The 17,821-nt window shown below is 38.3% G+C and overlaps 2 protein-coding genes across 2 annotated transcripts; one reads left to right on the forward strand and one right to left on the reverse strand.

Annotated features, from left to right (window-relative positions):
* Positions 1 to 1,812: 1,812 nt before the first annotated feature.
* Positions 1,813 to 9,890, reverse strand: fam241a (family with sequence similarity 241 member A). The gene is made up of 2 exons (XM_036573911.1): positions 9,621 to 9,890; positions 1,813 to 2,569 (listed from the first exon to the last, which is right to left on the reverse strand). The coding sequence occupies exons 1-2, from the start codon at positions 9,726 to 9,728 to the stop codon at positions 2,270 to 2,272; spliced, it is 408 nt and encodes a 135-aa protein (XP_036429804.1). The 5' UTR covers positions 9,729 to 9,890; the 3' UTR covers positions 1,813 to 2,269.
* A 157-nt stretch (positions 9,891 to 10,047) lies between these two features.
* On the forward strand, positions 10,048 to 14,310 carry eif4eb (eukaryotic translation initiation factor 4eb). The gene is made up of 7 exons (XM_036573909.1): positions 10,048 to 10,340; positions 11,371 to 11,474; positions 12,012 to 12,107; positions 12,366 to 12,429; positions 12,624 to 12,737; positions 12,836 to 12,975; positions 13,149 to 14,310. Exons 1-7 carry the CDS (start codon positions 10,323 to 10,325, stop codon positions 13,261 to 13,263), a joined length of 651 nt encoding a protein of 216 aa, XP_036429802.1. The 5' UTR covers positions 10,048 to 10,322; the 3' UTR covers positions 13,264 to 14,310.
* Positions 14,311 to 17,821: the final 3,511 nt, after the last annotated feature.

A 17,821-nucleotide genomic window follows, 5' to 3' on the forward strand; every position in this document is an offset into this window, starting at 1 on the left:
GTAAATCTGTGCTACAGCTCTAACACAAACAGCCCTGCCTTGAGAGAACAAATCATTACAGAAAATCAAATTTACAGAAGAAAAAGATATTCTCACAGAGATGCATATACTCTGTAATCATATAAAGAGCAGCTTAACCCATTTTCACCTAAAGAGTTGGATTTCCATCCCATTTTTAAAGATAAATATTATGTAAATACTGTACATATCAAGCAAGCATTTTCACTACCTTCATCTAGAGTGGGGATCATAATTCAAAGCACTTAAAGAACAGTATTTACTTGAGCGTGGCCTCTTCACCAGTTTTGGCACTGCCAAAGACAGCTCACTTTATCAATACTAGCATTAAATGCATTTAATATGTCATTTCATAAATATGTCTGAATTTACAATTATTAACACGACATCTTAGGTTTGTTCCAATTTATAGCAGAAAGGAAAATAAGCACTTTGAATGCATAATATTTTTATTACGTAATAAATATCATTTCTTAAGTTGGAGTTGATGTTACTTGTAATGGAGTTAATGTGCACACACATTCTGCACATTTCATGCACTAGATTTTACCCCTGCAGTAGGTTTAGACGGACAGATTAACCTTAAAGTGGAGATTTTCTAGTCAGATGTCCAGATAAAGGGGCAAGGAAAAGGTTGCCCTCTAGTGCACTTGTGTAGAGAATGCAGGAATGACTAGAAGGGCAATGAGGTGGATACATTCAAGATACTATATGCGCCATTCATCTTTCAAAAGAAAATATGACTGATATGTTTCAATCTGTTTGAAAAAGGTATTATAGTACCAATCTTCTTTTTTTTTTTAAAGTGCATTTTCTTTAACATCCATGCTAGTCGTGATTATGCATTCACTCACTAGTCAGTATAAATTGATATTCAAGGAAAGCATGCATATCAAAAGCACCTCACTTAGTGCATACATGACAGTAAAGAGTCCTTTGCTACAGAAGATCTCCGTAATCAAGTTCCATCACACATCATTTACTATAATCCAGCCTTATAGTGCCTTGTAAAAGCATGTTCATGTCCTGTATTATACAATACTATGCAAAATTCAGAGACCACCCCTCGTTTATTTGACTTCCAGTGAAAACGGCCATTAACTACAAGTTATTAATTTTTCAGTGGATAATTTTGAGGAGATTGGATATTAGGACAAAATATTTAATAAGACAAAGGACAAAACAAGAAAAAGAAAAAGAAAAGAGAAAATGACCCAGTAGACCTCCAAAAATATCACCATAAGTTAAACAGTGCTTAAAGCTTTCATCTTTGAGAGAGAGGAGATAATCAAGCTCCACTCTTGCTTCAGGTCTTTCTGTATATCCTTCCACTGTGAGAACACAGCTCAGTGGTATGAATCTGAAAGGATGTCCAGCTGTCAAGAAACCGTTATTGAAAAAAGAAAACAGACAAAAATAGAAAATTTGCAAATCAGTAAGAAGGTGCTGATATTCTCAGGAGAATGAGTCTATCCTCGACATCACTGAATAGGTTGGAGATTATTTGGATTGTGAGAAGCAGAAAACAAAACAAACTTCCAAGAATGAACTTTGAAAGTGTGCAAAAATATCCCTGCAGATTTCTATGAAGAATTGAAAAAAGTCTCCTGAAAAGAGTGGAAGCTGTAATAAAGGCAAAGAGTTCAGTTGTTGAAGCTTCAGTGTAAATTTTCTGTTAAATATATGTTTTTCAAAAAGTGAATAACTTGTACTTAATGGCCGTTTTAACAGAAAATTAAATAAAAGGTAAAGGATGGTCTCTGACTTTTGCACAGCACTGCACTTTTTAAAATCAAAACAAACTTTGTATCTCCTAAACCTTAAAACTTTAATTTTAAGTTAGTGTGAGATTTTATTCCAAATAATTCAATAATTCTACACCTTTTCTTCTGTCCTGAAATGTTCATACAATATAAAAAGAAACTGGCCTTTTGAAATGAGGTAAAAAAATTAAAAACAAAAAATGTAGTAAAGAGGTTTTGATACTACAAAACACTCGCACAGCAAAACACTTCAATACTTTTGCAAGGCACTAAATGTATATGTAGTCATCTTAGGCTGTCAAAGGACAGAGACCCAAAAACACCATTCACAATAATTCTCTCAGGAGACATTCATTGAGCTGATCTGTGTTAGTGTGGGGCAAGACAGAAAGAATGGCTTTCCTTCTCCTTCTCCTTCTCCTTCTCTATTACCCCAAGGCTGGCACTTGGTTAGTCTGTGCATCTGCATGCCTGTCCTGCCTAGGCCTTTACTTCTGGATGTAGATGATGACAATGCAGAGAGTTCCCACAAGCCCAAGGGCCTGGATACCGAGGAACCAAAGGAGCACCCAAAAGAGCAGGACCACCACAGGCTCCACAATCTTCTCTCCAAAGTAGAGCTGCGTGAAACCTATGCTTCGTAGGCACTTATTCAGCTCTCCAAACAGAGTGCCCAGCCTCTCACAGTCATCCACCAGCGCTGCATCCGGTGCAGGATCTGGTGCAGCTTGAGTCTCCAGCCTGGTGCTAGAAGGGCCTGGAGGTCGTGCCCTTGCCCTGAGGTCATTCTGAGAAGGAAAGAGAACATTTGGTAATGTTTTTCATGTTCAAAGAATAGTTGGTTTTCTGCAGTATATAGAATCCAACAAAGCTAGAACACATTGTGAATTGCTCATTAAAAAGAAAACAGTGATTAGTAAATTCTGTTTATTTCTGAGTTGGATTAAATTGAAAAACAGAACAAAACATGACATTTATTGATATTTAAGTTTTAACTTAACCAAATTTTATGCCTGCAACAATTATCAAAAGGAGCCCGTTTCACTGTTATTTCACCTTTTCTTTTAACAGCATTTAATAATTGATCCACATTTAAAAGCAGAATTTTTGTCACTCTTACGTCATACAGGTTTTCAGCTGTGCATCCGTACAGGGCCTTCATTGTTGTTTTATATTTTCAAAGAGCAACAGGTTTGGACTTCAGGCAGGCCAGTGTAGCACCTACACTCTCCGATTGTGCAGCCATGCTGCTGTAACGTGTGAAATGTGGCTTGGTGTTGTCATGTTGAAACAAGTATGGACGTAGCTGAAAAAGACGATGTCTAGAAGGTAGTATGTATTGCTCTGGTGCCTTCATAGAAGACCAAATTACCCATGCCAGGGACACTAATACACCCTATTCCATGACAGAATCTGGCTTTTGAACTGTACACTGGTAAGAATCTGCATGGTTCTTCTTTTCTTTTGCCTGGAGAACACAATGTCCATTATTTCCCAAAAACTGTTCAGATCATGATACACGTTTCCATTGTGCATCAGACCATTTCAGACGAACTCTAGCCCAAAGAAGTCGGCTGCGTTTCTGACGTTGTTTACATGTGACTTCCGCTGTGCACAGTACAGTGTTAACTTGCATTTGTGGATCCAGCGACGAACGGAGTTTATCGACAATGGTTTGTCAAAGTATTCCATAGCACGTGTTGATGGCCTTGCCCTTTACGTACAGAGATTTCTCTGGATTCCCTGAATATTTTAATATTATGCACAATCAAAGGAGAAATATCTAAAATCCTTGCAATCGCTTGTTGTAGAACGTTGTTCGTAAACTGTTGCAGGACCAGATTTACTGTGACAGTAAGAGCAAACAAAGTGGTGGTAATGCGTTTGCTTATTCCTAAACAAGAATTACCAGCTTGCGTGATGCAAGGTGTGGCTTTGTGTTTCCTTAATTTAGACATGGCAGTATCAATTCAAAACATAGCACAATACCGCAAAAAAATAACATGTGAAGCACTCCGACGCTAATTTTCGCAGGAAGAAGCCGATGTGGATTACATTGTCTATGTTTGGTCACACATGAAACAAACTGCATGTACACACACTCAGCTGACTGACTGATATATTTAAGACTCATTTAAAGTGTGTGGACTGAATATCATGGCAAACCTTCTAGCTGTTGTAGGAGTAGAGGAGAAAAATGACTTGCTTGAGCAGGACTTCAGATTAAGAGATTTAACTGGCACTGTACTTAAAACGGCCTCCTCTTCCTGTATCAAATTTCATGTTTCACAAATCCCCTTAATGTAGAAAGTGGAAAGTAAGTTTAGCTTGGAATCCAAATCCATGAAGAGTAATTTGCAATTTTGAAATTCTTCTTAGATGCTCAAACTGATTTTACTGCAAGCAGTTTTAATTTTCAACCCTATTTTTCAATTTACAATAGATTTTACAAAGAATTCATAAGCAAAAAAAAAGACATTTTACTAGTAAAAATGCATTTATTACAAGTAACAACTGCATTTTGACAATATTAAATACTTTTTTCACACATGCAAATCAAGTACCTAATATCAAAAAAATAAATATTTACTATATGAAATTTAATTTCACATGTGTAAATTAAATTCCTATGGTGAAGAAAAAATAGAAAATAAAAGCTATAACAGCTTGCCATAATAAATAAAACTTCAGCTTGTCAATTTAACTTTTTATTAATAAAAAATACCAAATGTTTAACTTTATTAGTCAAATTACTGCAATTGTAATGAATTGTAAACACGCTTGAATTATTATTATTATCATTATTATTTTATTATTATTATTATTATTATTATTATTAATTTATCAGCCCTTTTACCTCTGTCTCTGCGAATTTTGGTATTCTTTGTTTCTTTGTTTCTGTTTCTTTTGGCAGCCAACTGGAGCTTTACTTGGCAGGCCTTTAATATGTATGACTATATTTACATGTGGATTTTGATTAGCTCTTGCCTAGGACATAGGGGAAAGTACTGCAACGTGAAAACGACATTTTGAGTGGCTTAGCTCTGTTATCGCTGAGTTGTCATGTTTCACACCATTACATTTTTGGGTTTAATAACTGGAACAATGCACTAGCAAAACAGTGGTGTTGTCATGAAGTAGAATTATGTTTTTATTCAACATCTGATTCTATTGATGTTTTATTCAACAGACCCATCACTATGTTCAATTAAAGAGGACCAGTTATGCTCTCTTGAACTTTCAGCATTGCCAGGATTTTAATTTCCTGACTGGAAGGTGAAACATTAGACAACTATGTCACTTGGGAGCCAAAATTAAATGTCTTTGCTATGAAACTTGCATTTGACCAGGGTTCTTTAAGTACTGACAAGATCCACATAATGCTCAGAAAAGCGGGATCGGGATGTACTTTAATGTCATATGATAGCGTATCATCGTATCACCCACCCCTTTAGTCCTTAATGTGTCTTGGGCTGGGTAAATGCACAGGGTCAGACAAAGCATCAGAGACAGACTGCTATGTGATCGCTCAGGCCAATTCAGGAGGTTGTTGGAGATGCATGTGCATTCAGATGCCTTTTACAGAGTAAGTGGAGACACTTTCTTCTTTCAGGTCTTAGAAAATGCAAAACTGCATAGAACAAAATTTCTGTGGTGCCCAGCATCACCTCAAAGAGGTTCCCTGGATTTGGAAAATCAACAACTGTATTTCTGTCTAAATAACAGAGATGCATTTATGTGACTAGGTGTAAACAGAATGTGAATAAATTTCAACATATGAGAGCAAGTTTGTCTGGTGTATGTTGACTGTGTGTGTTCTTATATGTCCATGTTTTCTATGTCATATCTCTATAACGGATCATAAAAGGCTTAAAGGCTAATGTTGCAGAGTCAACGTATTGTCCTTTGCAATCCTCACATGAGGTTGTGGTTGTGGTCAGCCTATTGGTTAAGATTAGGCTTAGGGATGTATTGTACATTAAATTTAAGATCAAGTCTTTGGAGTAGAGTGAGGTTAGGGTCAGGATTTATTTTAAGTTTAGACAGGATATGTGAGCCATAGTATACAAATACGTGCAACAACATGCATATTTATATGTATATTTGTATGGATCATCTGAGTTTTGTTAATGTGAACAGAATATATGATGAGGAAGGGAGCTGTATTCTGTTGCTAAGCTATAAACTCAAACAAATACAGGAACAGGGTTCAGAGGTGAAAAAAACAAAGCTAATGTAAACAAGTCTCACTCTGCAGCAGTGAAGCAGAGGGGTATTTCACAAACCAGCATCTCGTATTTAGCCAGATTAATTTAATAGCCCATTAATCTCAACAAAAATATTGCTGTGAGTTTGTAAAACTCAAAGAGTTTTTAATGTGGCTTTTACTGAATGGTGAACTATAAATTGCACTATAGGTTCTGCTGATTTCAAATGAAAAGCTGAATTGGATGGTGTAAATGGTCACATGACCAGAGCTATTTGCTTCATGCAAGAGAAGGATGAGCTCAGTTTCAGAACTCTATAACAGGAAGTCAGGAAAATATGATACAGTTACAACTACCATTTTGGTACATGCAAGGTTGGTTTCCCAGAAAGGGATTAAGACCAGGTTCTGGACTACACAGCAAAACAACAGTGATTCTATATCGAAAAAACACCATAAAGATAAATTTTTTTACACAGTACTTGTTTAGTTTGTCTAAGTTTTAAAAAGTTGGAATAGACAGAATGAATCAGTATTGCCACGTTTAAAAAATTCCATCAAAAACTATGAATGCAATGAATTTCATGCTCTCTTTGTAATGAAACATGCAGTTTTTCAATGTTCTTTAAGTTCCTTACGTACTGGCAATATCCATAATATGCTCAAAAAGCACATTATAGCATGTTGTGGTGTAATTTCTCATGATATGATAAAATATTGTCATATTCCTCACCCCTAACTGCCATATTTATACCATGCTTACAGGAGACAGAAGCATTTGAACAGTGATACTTGTGACAGGTGGGATAACACAGTGGCTCATATGTACTGCTGATAACCCTCACTATCATTTTTTTCTATTTATATAGTTTAAGCATGTCTGACATGTTGGATATGCTAAAACATACCATTATAAATGGTTCTTCAAGGGTTTTGTAGTAAAGGCAATGGTTAAAGAACTCAACACTCAACACTCAAAGAACCATTTGAATGCATACATTCTTCTTTGCACGGTTAAAGGATTCCTCTCTATGATGGAAAACTTGTCCAGTATGGTTCTTCCAAGAACCCTTTAAAAAGCTCCCTTATAGCACCACAAATGTTCCACTATTGTTACAAGTCTTTTGGAACCTTTTTTAAGACTGCAGGATAATCCAATACAGACCACATGCTCTAGCCTTTTCCATCAGTATGCTGCCTCAGTTCTTTCTACATGGTTCACTGGTTACTGATTCAATTATTTTTAATTTATTTTGTGTAACTGGGTCTAATTAATCAACTGATGCAACTTTTGACTCTGTAGTTTCCCACCAGTCACAATACACCAAGAAAGAACACTTTTCACTGACTTTCCCAAAACATTTTCTGAAAGGGTATACAGTTTGTCATGGGGCTGTCCATGGAGTAGACTTCATGTCTTACATAGCTGGGGGAAAAAACGTAATTTAGTGGGTTAATCAAAAAAGTTATCTAGAAAAAAGACTATACAAAAGAATATACAGGACACTGTATCATGTGTCGGTGGTTCTGAAAAATGATTAATCAGGTGAACTTTAACATTAGTATAAGCCAAGAATAGACTACAACTCTGGTGTCCAAAGTCCACCCCCAGGACCAAATGTGGCCCACGGACAGATATGAACTGGCCTGTGGCTTCTGTATTAGAGAGTGTTAAAAGTGGCCCGTCAGCCAATAAATTACAGATTTTCCTCTCACCCGGCAGCAGCACCATACAATTAGAGTGTAATACACCACACTGTGGTTACGAAGTTAGCTAAAGTCAAAGACATTGTAAAGGAGAAGACCGGTCAGTGATTGAAATGCGAGTGGGAAAGCTCGTAATGCTTAACATGACATGTGTTTGCAGAGAACGTCCTACACTTCAAGAAAAAGAGCCAGCTGGAGATCTGTGCAAGCGCAGTAGCCAAAACAACCCCCAAAAACATATTTTTGTGCGGTGCTACATGAGTTTTTTTGTCAGATTTTATCAGTGATTTCAAATATGTTGTTAAAACATTAGGCCTAATCTGACCTTCAGGATTTTGAATGACATAAAGCCAGCCTAAAGCACAAACTTAACATTGAGAACCAGTGATTTTTATGAGATGGAAGTTTGCATAGTTTTCATCGAGAGCCACAGCATATGCATGTGCCTTAAATGTCAAAAGACTGTAACGAATTAATATCAATAGACATGAAACAGGGCATGGTCTTTACAATAAATATCCAGGAGAAAAGAGGACAGAGAAACTTAAGCAACTGCAAGCTACCCAGATCTCACAGCGCCAACTTCTTATCAGAGCAAATTCAGTAGTTATTCAGTAAATATTAACCATTTAAGGTTAAATAAAACATGGCTGTTTAATCTGCTCTTCTCGTTTAATAAAGTGATTTCTGAATTCGGTTGCTGCATTAAGCCTATTTGATTTGTAAAAAAAAATCTAACAAAACCAAAAATATATAGATTTTTGTTTAGTTTGTCCTACATACAAATTATATTTGTCAAGTCAAGTCATTTTTTATATAGCGCTTTTTACAACAAAGCAGCTTTACAGAAAAATCTGGGTCCGGGCCCCCATGAGCAAGCCAATGACAACAGTGGCAAGGAGAAACCCCCCCTGAGTAAGAGGAATAAAACTTGAGAGAAACAAGGACTCAAAAGGGGAACCCATCCTCCTCTGGTCGACACTGCAAAACAGTAGCAAACAATAAAAAAGAGAAACATGAACAGAGACTAAGGGTCTAACATTAGTATAAAATATTAAAATACAGAAAAGGGGAAAAGCAGGTGAAGTAAGGGCTATGATTAAATAGTTCAAGTCTGTGCAGCAGCATCATCATCAGGAGGGTCAGTTCATGCAGGTAAGCTTTGCACAGCGTTGTACAGCGGAAAAATCCAGAGTGGTCAAACTGGCCCAGGAGACGGGCGAGCAGTGGGCACCCGATTGAAGCAGGTGAAGCAACAGCGTCAGGCCGCACAGGATGTTTGTATTATATTTGTGATTTACATTGCTATTGTCTTCTGTAACGTGCGCTGCAGGCCTGTTGTTTTGGCCTAGAAGACCAGAACATGCATTTTCTTCTTGCTTGGGGCTTGAACGTTGAATACAGTGTGCCAGACTGGCAGTTAGTTGTGGTTGTGACGTCACAGCACATGGGTGTTTGGCTGCTTCTGATTGGTCTAACTCATCCACAAGCAGTTAACAGGTTACTGAGTCAAATATGACACCACTCAGTACAAGTGTTGTTGGAAACGTAGGATGAATTTACAGTCTTTCAAATTGCTATTTCTATATAAAAACGATTAATCTTTCAGCCCTACTTTGGACTACGACAACACATGAAAAACACGCCATCTGTGACTGGACTGCCAAAGTCCTGAGGTGTGTATTCAGGCAGCAGATACACAGAGACACACAGAGACACACTGACAGCCACGTTAAGCCATGTTTACATGACAAACTGACAGAAACAGTTCCGGGTAGGTGGGTAAATCTAGTAAAAACGCGTTCAGTTCGACACATAAGTATTTTTTAAATGGTAAACTTGCAGTCGTCTGTGTTTGGACAGACATTATGAGGAGAGGCGGCGTTTCTAACTAACTGCTGTCTAATCAGCACTGAGCTGCTCACCTGCTCGGCTGCACAGCGGTACGGGTACCTGCTCGGACCTCCCGCCTCGAGCAAACTGCGGCGATGGATCACCGTTGCATCATTCACAGTCGGAGGTTCACTGGACATTTTATGTTGTCCACCCAAGTCTAAAACTCTCTGATTAACTCTGATTCCGACACTGAAACCGGGCCGATGGGTTGAGCTGAGTGCCGTTTGAGTCGCTTCCGGTCTTTTCTGTCAAACGCGGCACTCCGTGACGTCACCGGAGTTGTAGCCGAAAGCGAAGTGGCACATTCAACACATTCAGCAAGCCGAAACAGCTTAAAAACAGTAACGTACAGTGTATGGAGCACACAAACAGTGCACATGCTTCATAAACCTTAAATTATGAATTACTCTGCTTCGTGTATTTTTACATTCCGCGTTTAGGTTAAAGCTCTGTGTCCTCCCCCTCTCCTGTTTAGGCGGACGTATCGACAAGTTGCACTACAAATTCAACACTCCTAATCTCTCTGGCTGTTTAAGCACACAGCATCACTTCAGAGGCTGATAGTTGCTATGACATTGAGTTAAGTCGATGTAGGAGGAGTATGTGTAATATTCTGAGTAAAGAGCAGTCACTGTGAGCTGAGGTTTGCCCTACATGTCGTTTAGATATTTCACTCAGTCCATCTGTCTGCTCCATATGAGGCCTGTGTTGTGAATCAGCCAGAATGTAAAATGGCGACTGCGGAGCCGGTGAGTCGAGCTGTTACTCTTAACGCTGTTTTTTTCTGGCTTTTCTAACTACTGTTCAGTGAACACAAGTCCGTCTCGCAGCAGTAATACGTGTATTGCTGGGTTTGGTTCAGAATAACTTTGCAATATCACCTACACGCACACTTTAGTAAAGTTAATCGGATTGTTTGAATGGGATAGCAGCAAGTCTCCCAGTGTTAACTTCACTTATAGCTCTCTAACAAGTTAGGCTGAGTAGTTTGGAGAATAGCCGTAGCTCGTTTGAGTAGCTAGCTAACGCTAACGTTACTTACTATTTCAGATATTTGCCAATACATTCAGCCACCTGTAAATAAATATTAAGTTTTCTAAACATTTCACGTATTATTGCATGCTATTCCAGATAGCGATGTCAACACCTAGCATAAGAGTATTATCCTGCTATAACGTTAGCTAACTTAGCTGGCTGCTCCCTTCTTTTTTCATAGATAAGCAATGTTAACGGTACATGCGCTCTCGGACTCTGCGTTAACTTAAACATATCATCTAGGAAGACCTCGTATTCACTGGGAAAAAGCAGGCTGACAGCTGCCGCCCACACTCGAGTAACCTCGACCGCCACGACATCTGTAGGTTAGTTAGGTTAGCTGACTATCCAGAGGTTCGTCTGTATAGATTCCTGTCATTAACATGTATTTACTGTACTACTACAGGCACAAAACAAGCTCGTGCTAAATTGCAAATAACTCTACTTTCGAATAGGGTGTCAGTTCACAGAGTATGGTGTTGTTAAAGTACCGTTAGTCCTTCATCTCCTTTTGTTTTTGTTCCAGACTTGGTATTGAGTTGAGCGGCCTGTTTAATACAGTGATTCATTTCAACACAAATGTGTCCCAACATATTTTGACATAGCCTTCAGACCACTTTATGCTAGATGCTCGCCTCAAGATGAATGCACAGCTTAATGATGTGTGTGGCTGTATGAACCAGGCAGTTCTGTACACTTCTAATTGCCCTTAACTGTTCGTTTGTTGGTGTTCCTGTTCTGAAGGAAGTCATCTCGAATCCATCTAAGAGTGAGGAGGAGAACTCTGAGGAGCCAAGCCAGGAGATTGTCAGCCCTGAGTGCTATATTAAACATCCTCTACAAAACAGGTGAACCAGAAGTAATATTGCACTCCTCTGGGTTCCATATTAGCATACTTTGAATTTTACACACTGTTAAAATTTTATCTGAGAGTTTGTGGTCTGAAATACTGAGCCCAATTGTTCTCTCTTTGTCTCTGTCTCTGCCATATGTGTGTGTGTGTGTGTGTGTGTGTGTATATATATATATATATATATATATATATATATATATATATATATATATATATATATATATATATATATATATATATACACACACATACACAAAACACCTTGTATCTCCAAAATGGTAACTTTACAGGAGTTGGGAAAAAACATTAAGTAATTTCAGGTCATTTCTTTGGTCTGTTCATTCTGATATGTATGTACAATGTAAAGAACAATAGGCATTTTCGAATTATGCCAAAAGCTAAAAAACGACAAAAATGGAGACACAAGGTTTTGTTCTGACAGCAGCGATGTGTGTGTGTGTGTGTGTGTGTGTGTATGTATGTTGAGTATTGGGTGTATTGAGTAGTTTATCTTACTGTGTGTTTTTCACAGATGGTCTTTATGGTTCTTCAAAAATGACAAGAGCAAAACATGGCAAGCAAACCTGCGGCTGATTTCCAAGTTTGACACTGTAGAGGATTTCTGGGCGTAAGAATTATGCATAATTTTATCATTAAATAACAGTGTCTGTTATATATAACTGTAAATTACAGTGGGTCTTTCTGCAGTGAAGGGATTGCACCCATGAGCCTAGTGCTGTTAGAGGCGTTTTAACTGTTGCTGTTTATTTATACTCTGTGAGAAAGAATATAATCTGTTGTTAAATATTTCATTGTGCCTTATCAAAAAAATCTGAAAAGACATATTTGACTGTTTGGGAGTGATGGCTCTTACTTGTTTTCTTAGGCTTTATAACCACATTCAGCTGTCCAGTAATTTGATGTCAGGTTGTGACTACTCACTGTTCAAGGTGAGCTTAAGTTTGAAATCCTTTACTATCTGTCTCTTTAGAATAAAAGTGGCTTTAGTGTGATATGTGTGAAAGGAATGTACTATTGTTACAGCCTAATGCCTACATTGCTGTGAGTGCGGTCTGAGCTTTTATGTAGACATTGTCAAAATGACTCTTGCTCCCCCCTCCTCCCTCCTCCTCATGTGCTACAGGATGGTATTGAGCCCATGTGGGAGGACGAGAGGAATAAGAAAGGAGGCCGCTGGCTAATCACCCTCAACAAGCAGCAGAGGAAACATGACCTGGACCGTTTTTGGCTGGAAACGGTGAGTGTCCTTGTGGAACTGCTCCTTCAGCCTGCATTTTGCAGGAAGCCATTTGCAACTTTCATGTCACTCTGATATTTTCTTCTTTGTGCTCGCAGCTGCTTTGCCTCATAGGAGAGGCTTTTGATGACTACAGTGATGATGTATGCGGTGCTGTGGTCAATGTCCGAACAAAAGGAGACAAAATAGCTGTCTGGACAACTGACTATGAGAACAGAGAAGCCATAACACACATAGGGTGAGATGAACACAAATGAATAGCAATAACACAGTTTTATGTGGATTTAAAAAAAAAGAAATCACTTAACATGGAGGTATAGTGAAAGAAACAACATATACATACACATTTTCATATACATGCATATGTTTGTATGTGTTTATGAATGTGTGTGTGTGTGGTTGTTTTCACAGGAGGGTGTATAAGGAGCGGTTAGGCATCCCTATGAAAATGACTATTGGCTATCAGTCTCATGCTGACACAGCCACTAAGAGTGGCTCAACTACCAAGAACAAGTTTGTGGTCTGACATCCTGAGCCGGATTGTTTTTTCTCTCTCTCTCTTTCTCTCTCTCTCTCTCTCTCTCTCTCTCTCTCTCTCTCTCTCTCTCTCTCTCTCTCTCTCTTACCTCTCCAACATCTATCTATCTGTCTATCTGTCTATCTATCTATCTGTCTATCTATCTGTCTATCTATCTATCTATCTGTCTATCTGTCTGTCTCTTGTGCTCTTTCTCACTGTCAGATGCTCTTTGACTCTCTCTGTTATTGGGTTTGTGTATCAAATCCTACCCTGAACCAAAGCTACACATTAACAGAGTTGAGCTCAAAATATTATGAACAATTATTACTTGTTCAGAACCCCAATAGGAATCCCTTCACACATAAGGCCACACAAACCTAGAAGGAATTCAGCTTCCAAAGTATTTCCATGGGAACCACCTCAGCGTCTGATACACTACGAATATTAACCCAAGCAAAGCAACAGACGTTCAATGTAATGCCATAGGATGAAACGTTCAAACATAATGATATGTTCAAAGTTAATGACATATTCATAAAAATGACTCAAACCCACTCACATGTGCATTGTTAAACAGGACTTGGAGATTGTAAGATATTTGATGTGTTATTTTTAAAAGAAAACTGTGTTGAATTATTTAACGGCTGAGGAAAGGAAATGCCTGCGTGCTCTTATTCAGCAGCCTTGCTGCAGTAGTGCCTAATGAACATAAACATTTTAATTTATTCAGATTTATCTTAACATTTCATTTAGGTGGTTTAAGGCCACTAAATTGCATGTAAGCAAGCAAATCTTCATAAGGCTGCCTTATTTCTGTCAGTGTTTAACATTAAATTTGGGGTTTTGCAATTCAATATGTGTTTTTTTTTATATTTTGAGTTTTTTGATGCAACTGTGTTTTACATTCCTTGTCAGAATGGAAAAATATGGGACTTGATGATACTGTAATGGAGAAGTTGTTATTTGTCTGAATGTAATTGGCTTTGATTTGATTCTATCTAGGCACAGCAGGATCACTAGTTCCTTAAATAAAATAGTTTTATGTGGATTGAATTTATTTCTCCAAAAAAAAGTGCAAAAACGGTTGTTAAATGTTTTCACTCTGCTGTATTGCATGAACACAAATGAGTTCTGTGACCTGCATATCTAAAAGACATTGGAGTGTTTTATAAGGTATTAGTCATTTGTAGTTGAGTAATGGTGGTAGTTTATTGCAGGAAGAATATGATTATATGAGAGCACCTTATAAAGTCAGGATACAGAACAATCTGCGATTTCAAAACAGTCCAGTTCTAACCCCCTGAGAGGTATTTCACGAAGCAGCCTTTCTCAGTTAGCTAGATAACTTAAGCCTAAAGATGAGGATTGTCCGATAAGAATGTCCCTCAGCTCTTTTCCTATTGGATGGGCTTGACTTTGGGCTTAAGTTATCTGGCTAAACTGAGAAATCCTGCTTTGTGAAATACCCCACAGTACTGAGTGCACAAACACATAGGGATCTTGTTGAGGAGATTTTCTTTACAGGCTAAACTAATAATAAGTGACTTAAAAATAGGCTTTCATTGATTTGTCTGTACTTCAGTGAGGGCAGACTGACATTGGCTCACATTGAGCTTTAGCTACTGCATTCTCCTCAGTAATCGGTACATATACTGTCAATGATGGAACAAAACATTGTATCTCAAAAATGGTAACTTGGAGGAAAAGTTTCTCAACACTGACTGGAAGTTAGTGGGACAAGATTTTTCTCAAAGCACTTGTGGAGAATTTCTGTTGGTCCATGGAGTTGATGAAAAGTGTGTTTTAGCATAAGAATGTATCTGTTGCACAGATTTTTTTTTTCCTGCTGGGGACCTGTAGGAAATTGACCATTTTGTAAGCCGCAGGCCAACAATCATACCTGCAGTGCAGTTAAAACATTGAGTCATGTTAGCAAAGCGCTTAATCCCAACCCACTGTAACTGTAATGTCCTTTTAATGTCTTTCATCTGGCGCTTCTGTAAATGCAGAATGCATGTCCAGAAACAACAATCACATTTTATGTCCAACAGTTTAAAAGGAAGAGAAATCTGTAAAGTGGTGTATATAGTTAAAATGTATTTAAAATGTAGTTTAAAATGTAGATTTTAACTTTACAAGAGGAGAAATCATTTTTAGGTTTGAATGAAACTCTAAAAAAATTGATTTTTTTTGTAATTTCGGAGCATTTCTAATGCCATAGCCATTTTAAAATTCTGAAGAAAATTTAAATATTAGACAAAGATAACACAAGTAAACACCAAATGCAGTTTATAAATGAAGGTCTTTATTATTAAGGGAAAAAGAAATCCAAACCTACAGGGCCCTGTGTGAAAAAGTGATTGCCCCCCCCCTTAAAACATAAATTAACTGTGGTTTATCACATCTTTGGAACTGATTACTGCCACACCTGTTTGGAATTGATTACTGCCACACCTGTTCTCAATCAAGAAAATAATAAATAGGATCTGCCTGACTAAGTGAAGTAGACCAAAAGATCCTCAAAAGCTAGGCATCATGCTGCTATCCAAAGAAATTCAGGAACAAATGAGAAACAAAGTAATTGATATCTATCAGTCTGGAAAAGGTTATAAAGCCATTTCTAAAGCTTTGAGACTCCAGCGACCCACAGTGAGAGCCATTATCCACAAATGGCAAAAACATGGAACAGTGGTGAACCTTTCCAGGAGTAGCCGGCTGACCAAAATTACCCCAAGAGCACAGCAACGACTCATCCAGGATGTCACAAAAGACCCCACAACAACATCCAAAGAACTGCAGGCCTCACTTGCCTCAGTTAAGGTCAGTATTCATGACTCCACCATAAGAAAGAGACTGGGCAAAAATGGCCTGCATGGCAGAGTTCCAAGACGAAAACCACTGCTGAGCAAAAAGAACATAAAGGCTCATCTCAGTTTTGCCAGAAAACATCTTGATGATCCCCAAGACCTTTGGGGGAATACTCTGTGGACTGATGAGACAAAAGTTGAACTTTTTGGAAGGTGTATGTCCCATTACGTCTGGCGTAGAAGTAACACAGCATTTCAGAAAAGGAACATCATACCAACAGTAAAATGTGGTGGTAGTGTGATGGTCTGGGGCTGTTTTGCTGCTTCAGGACTGGAAGACTTGTTGTGGTAAATGGAACCATGAATTCTGCTGTCTGCCAAAAAATCCTGAAGGAGAATGTCTGGCCGTCTGTTCGTGACCTCAAGCTGAAGCACACTTGGGTTCTGCAGCAGGACAATGATCCAAAACACACCAGCAAGTCCACCTCTGAATGGCTTAAGAAAAACAAAATTAAGACATTGGAGTGGCCTAGTCAAAGTCCTGACCTGAATCCGATTGAGATGCTGTGGCATGACCTTAAAAAGGCGGTTCATGCTCAGAAACCCTCCAATGTGGCTGAATTACAACAATTCTGCAAAGCTGAGTGGGCCAAAATTCCTCCACAGCGCTGTAAAAGACTCATTGCCAGTTATCGCAAACACTTGATTGCAGTTGTTGCTGCTAAGGGTGGCCCAACAAGTTGTTAGGTTTAGGGGACAATCACTTTTTCACACAGGGCCCTGTAGGTTTGAATTTCTTTTTCCCTTAATAATAAAGATCTTCATTTATAAACTGCATTTTGTGTTTACGTGTGTTATCTTTGTCTAATATTTAAATTTGTTTGGTGATCTGAAACATTGTGTGACAAACTTGCAAAAGAATAAGAAATCAGGAAGGGGGCAAACACTTTTTCACACCACTGTAAATGACTAAAATTGAGATTCAAGGTTTTGTTCCAGCAACAATATGCTATAACACTTGAGCCAGTCTTCTAATACAAATCAAGACAGTGGGTAGACTTCTCAGTCATTTCGTCTACATGGTATTCCACAAGATTGTGCATTTACTCATGTTTGAGGGTAAATAACTGATTAATATTCATACTGCTGTCCCATTCTTAACAAAGCGTCTAGCTATAACAAGTGAACACTGAGTATGGTGGTTTAAGAGCAGTCTGCCACAGCCAGTGAAGCATGCATTCTGCGAACTGGGCTTCCTTATTTTCAGCCATCCTGCTCTCTAATAAATAAAGTTTGCATGTGATGTATTATATGTACCACTTTTAAATTAGCTCAATGAAGATTGATCATCTTGAACAAATTCACAGTGATTAATCTCAATTCAACCGACTTAAATATTGTAGATATGATAAATTGAGGAAACTTTATCCACTATCTCTTTTCTTGGTGTGGAGGTCGTGCCTGAGAACACATCTACTACTGCCACATCTACTAAACAAATCCAGCAAACCTTGTGCCATGTTCATGACAGCGCTCGATGCAGTTGACAGCTCTGTCTGTATATGACAGTTACAGCTGCGAAAGCTCGATGTAGCATCATGTAACCCATCCGTGCAGGTTTCATGTGACCGCATCTTGGAAATTATCTATTACTATGCATGCAGCGCTTTCAGTGACAGCATAAAGCATATTACTTATGCACACTCATTGTGTTCCATCTGAGTGCCATGTCACCTGCAGTTGTGTTGATTTGGGTC

Source organism: Colossoma macropomum, unplaced genomic scaffold (genome assembly GCF_904425465.1).
Source record: "Colossoma macropomum unplaced genomic scaffold, Colossoma_macropomum, whole genome shotgun sequence".
In the NCBI taxonomy this organism is placed as follows: domain Eukaryota; kingdom Metazoa; phylum Chordata; class Actinopteri; order Characiformes; family Serrasalmidae; genus Colossoma; species Colossoma macropomum.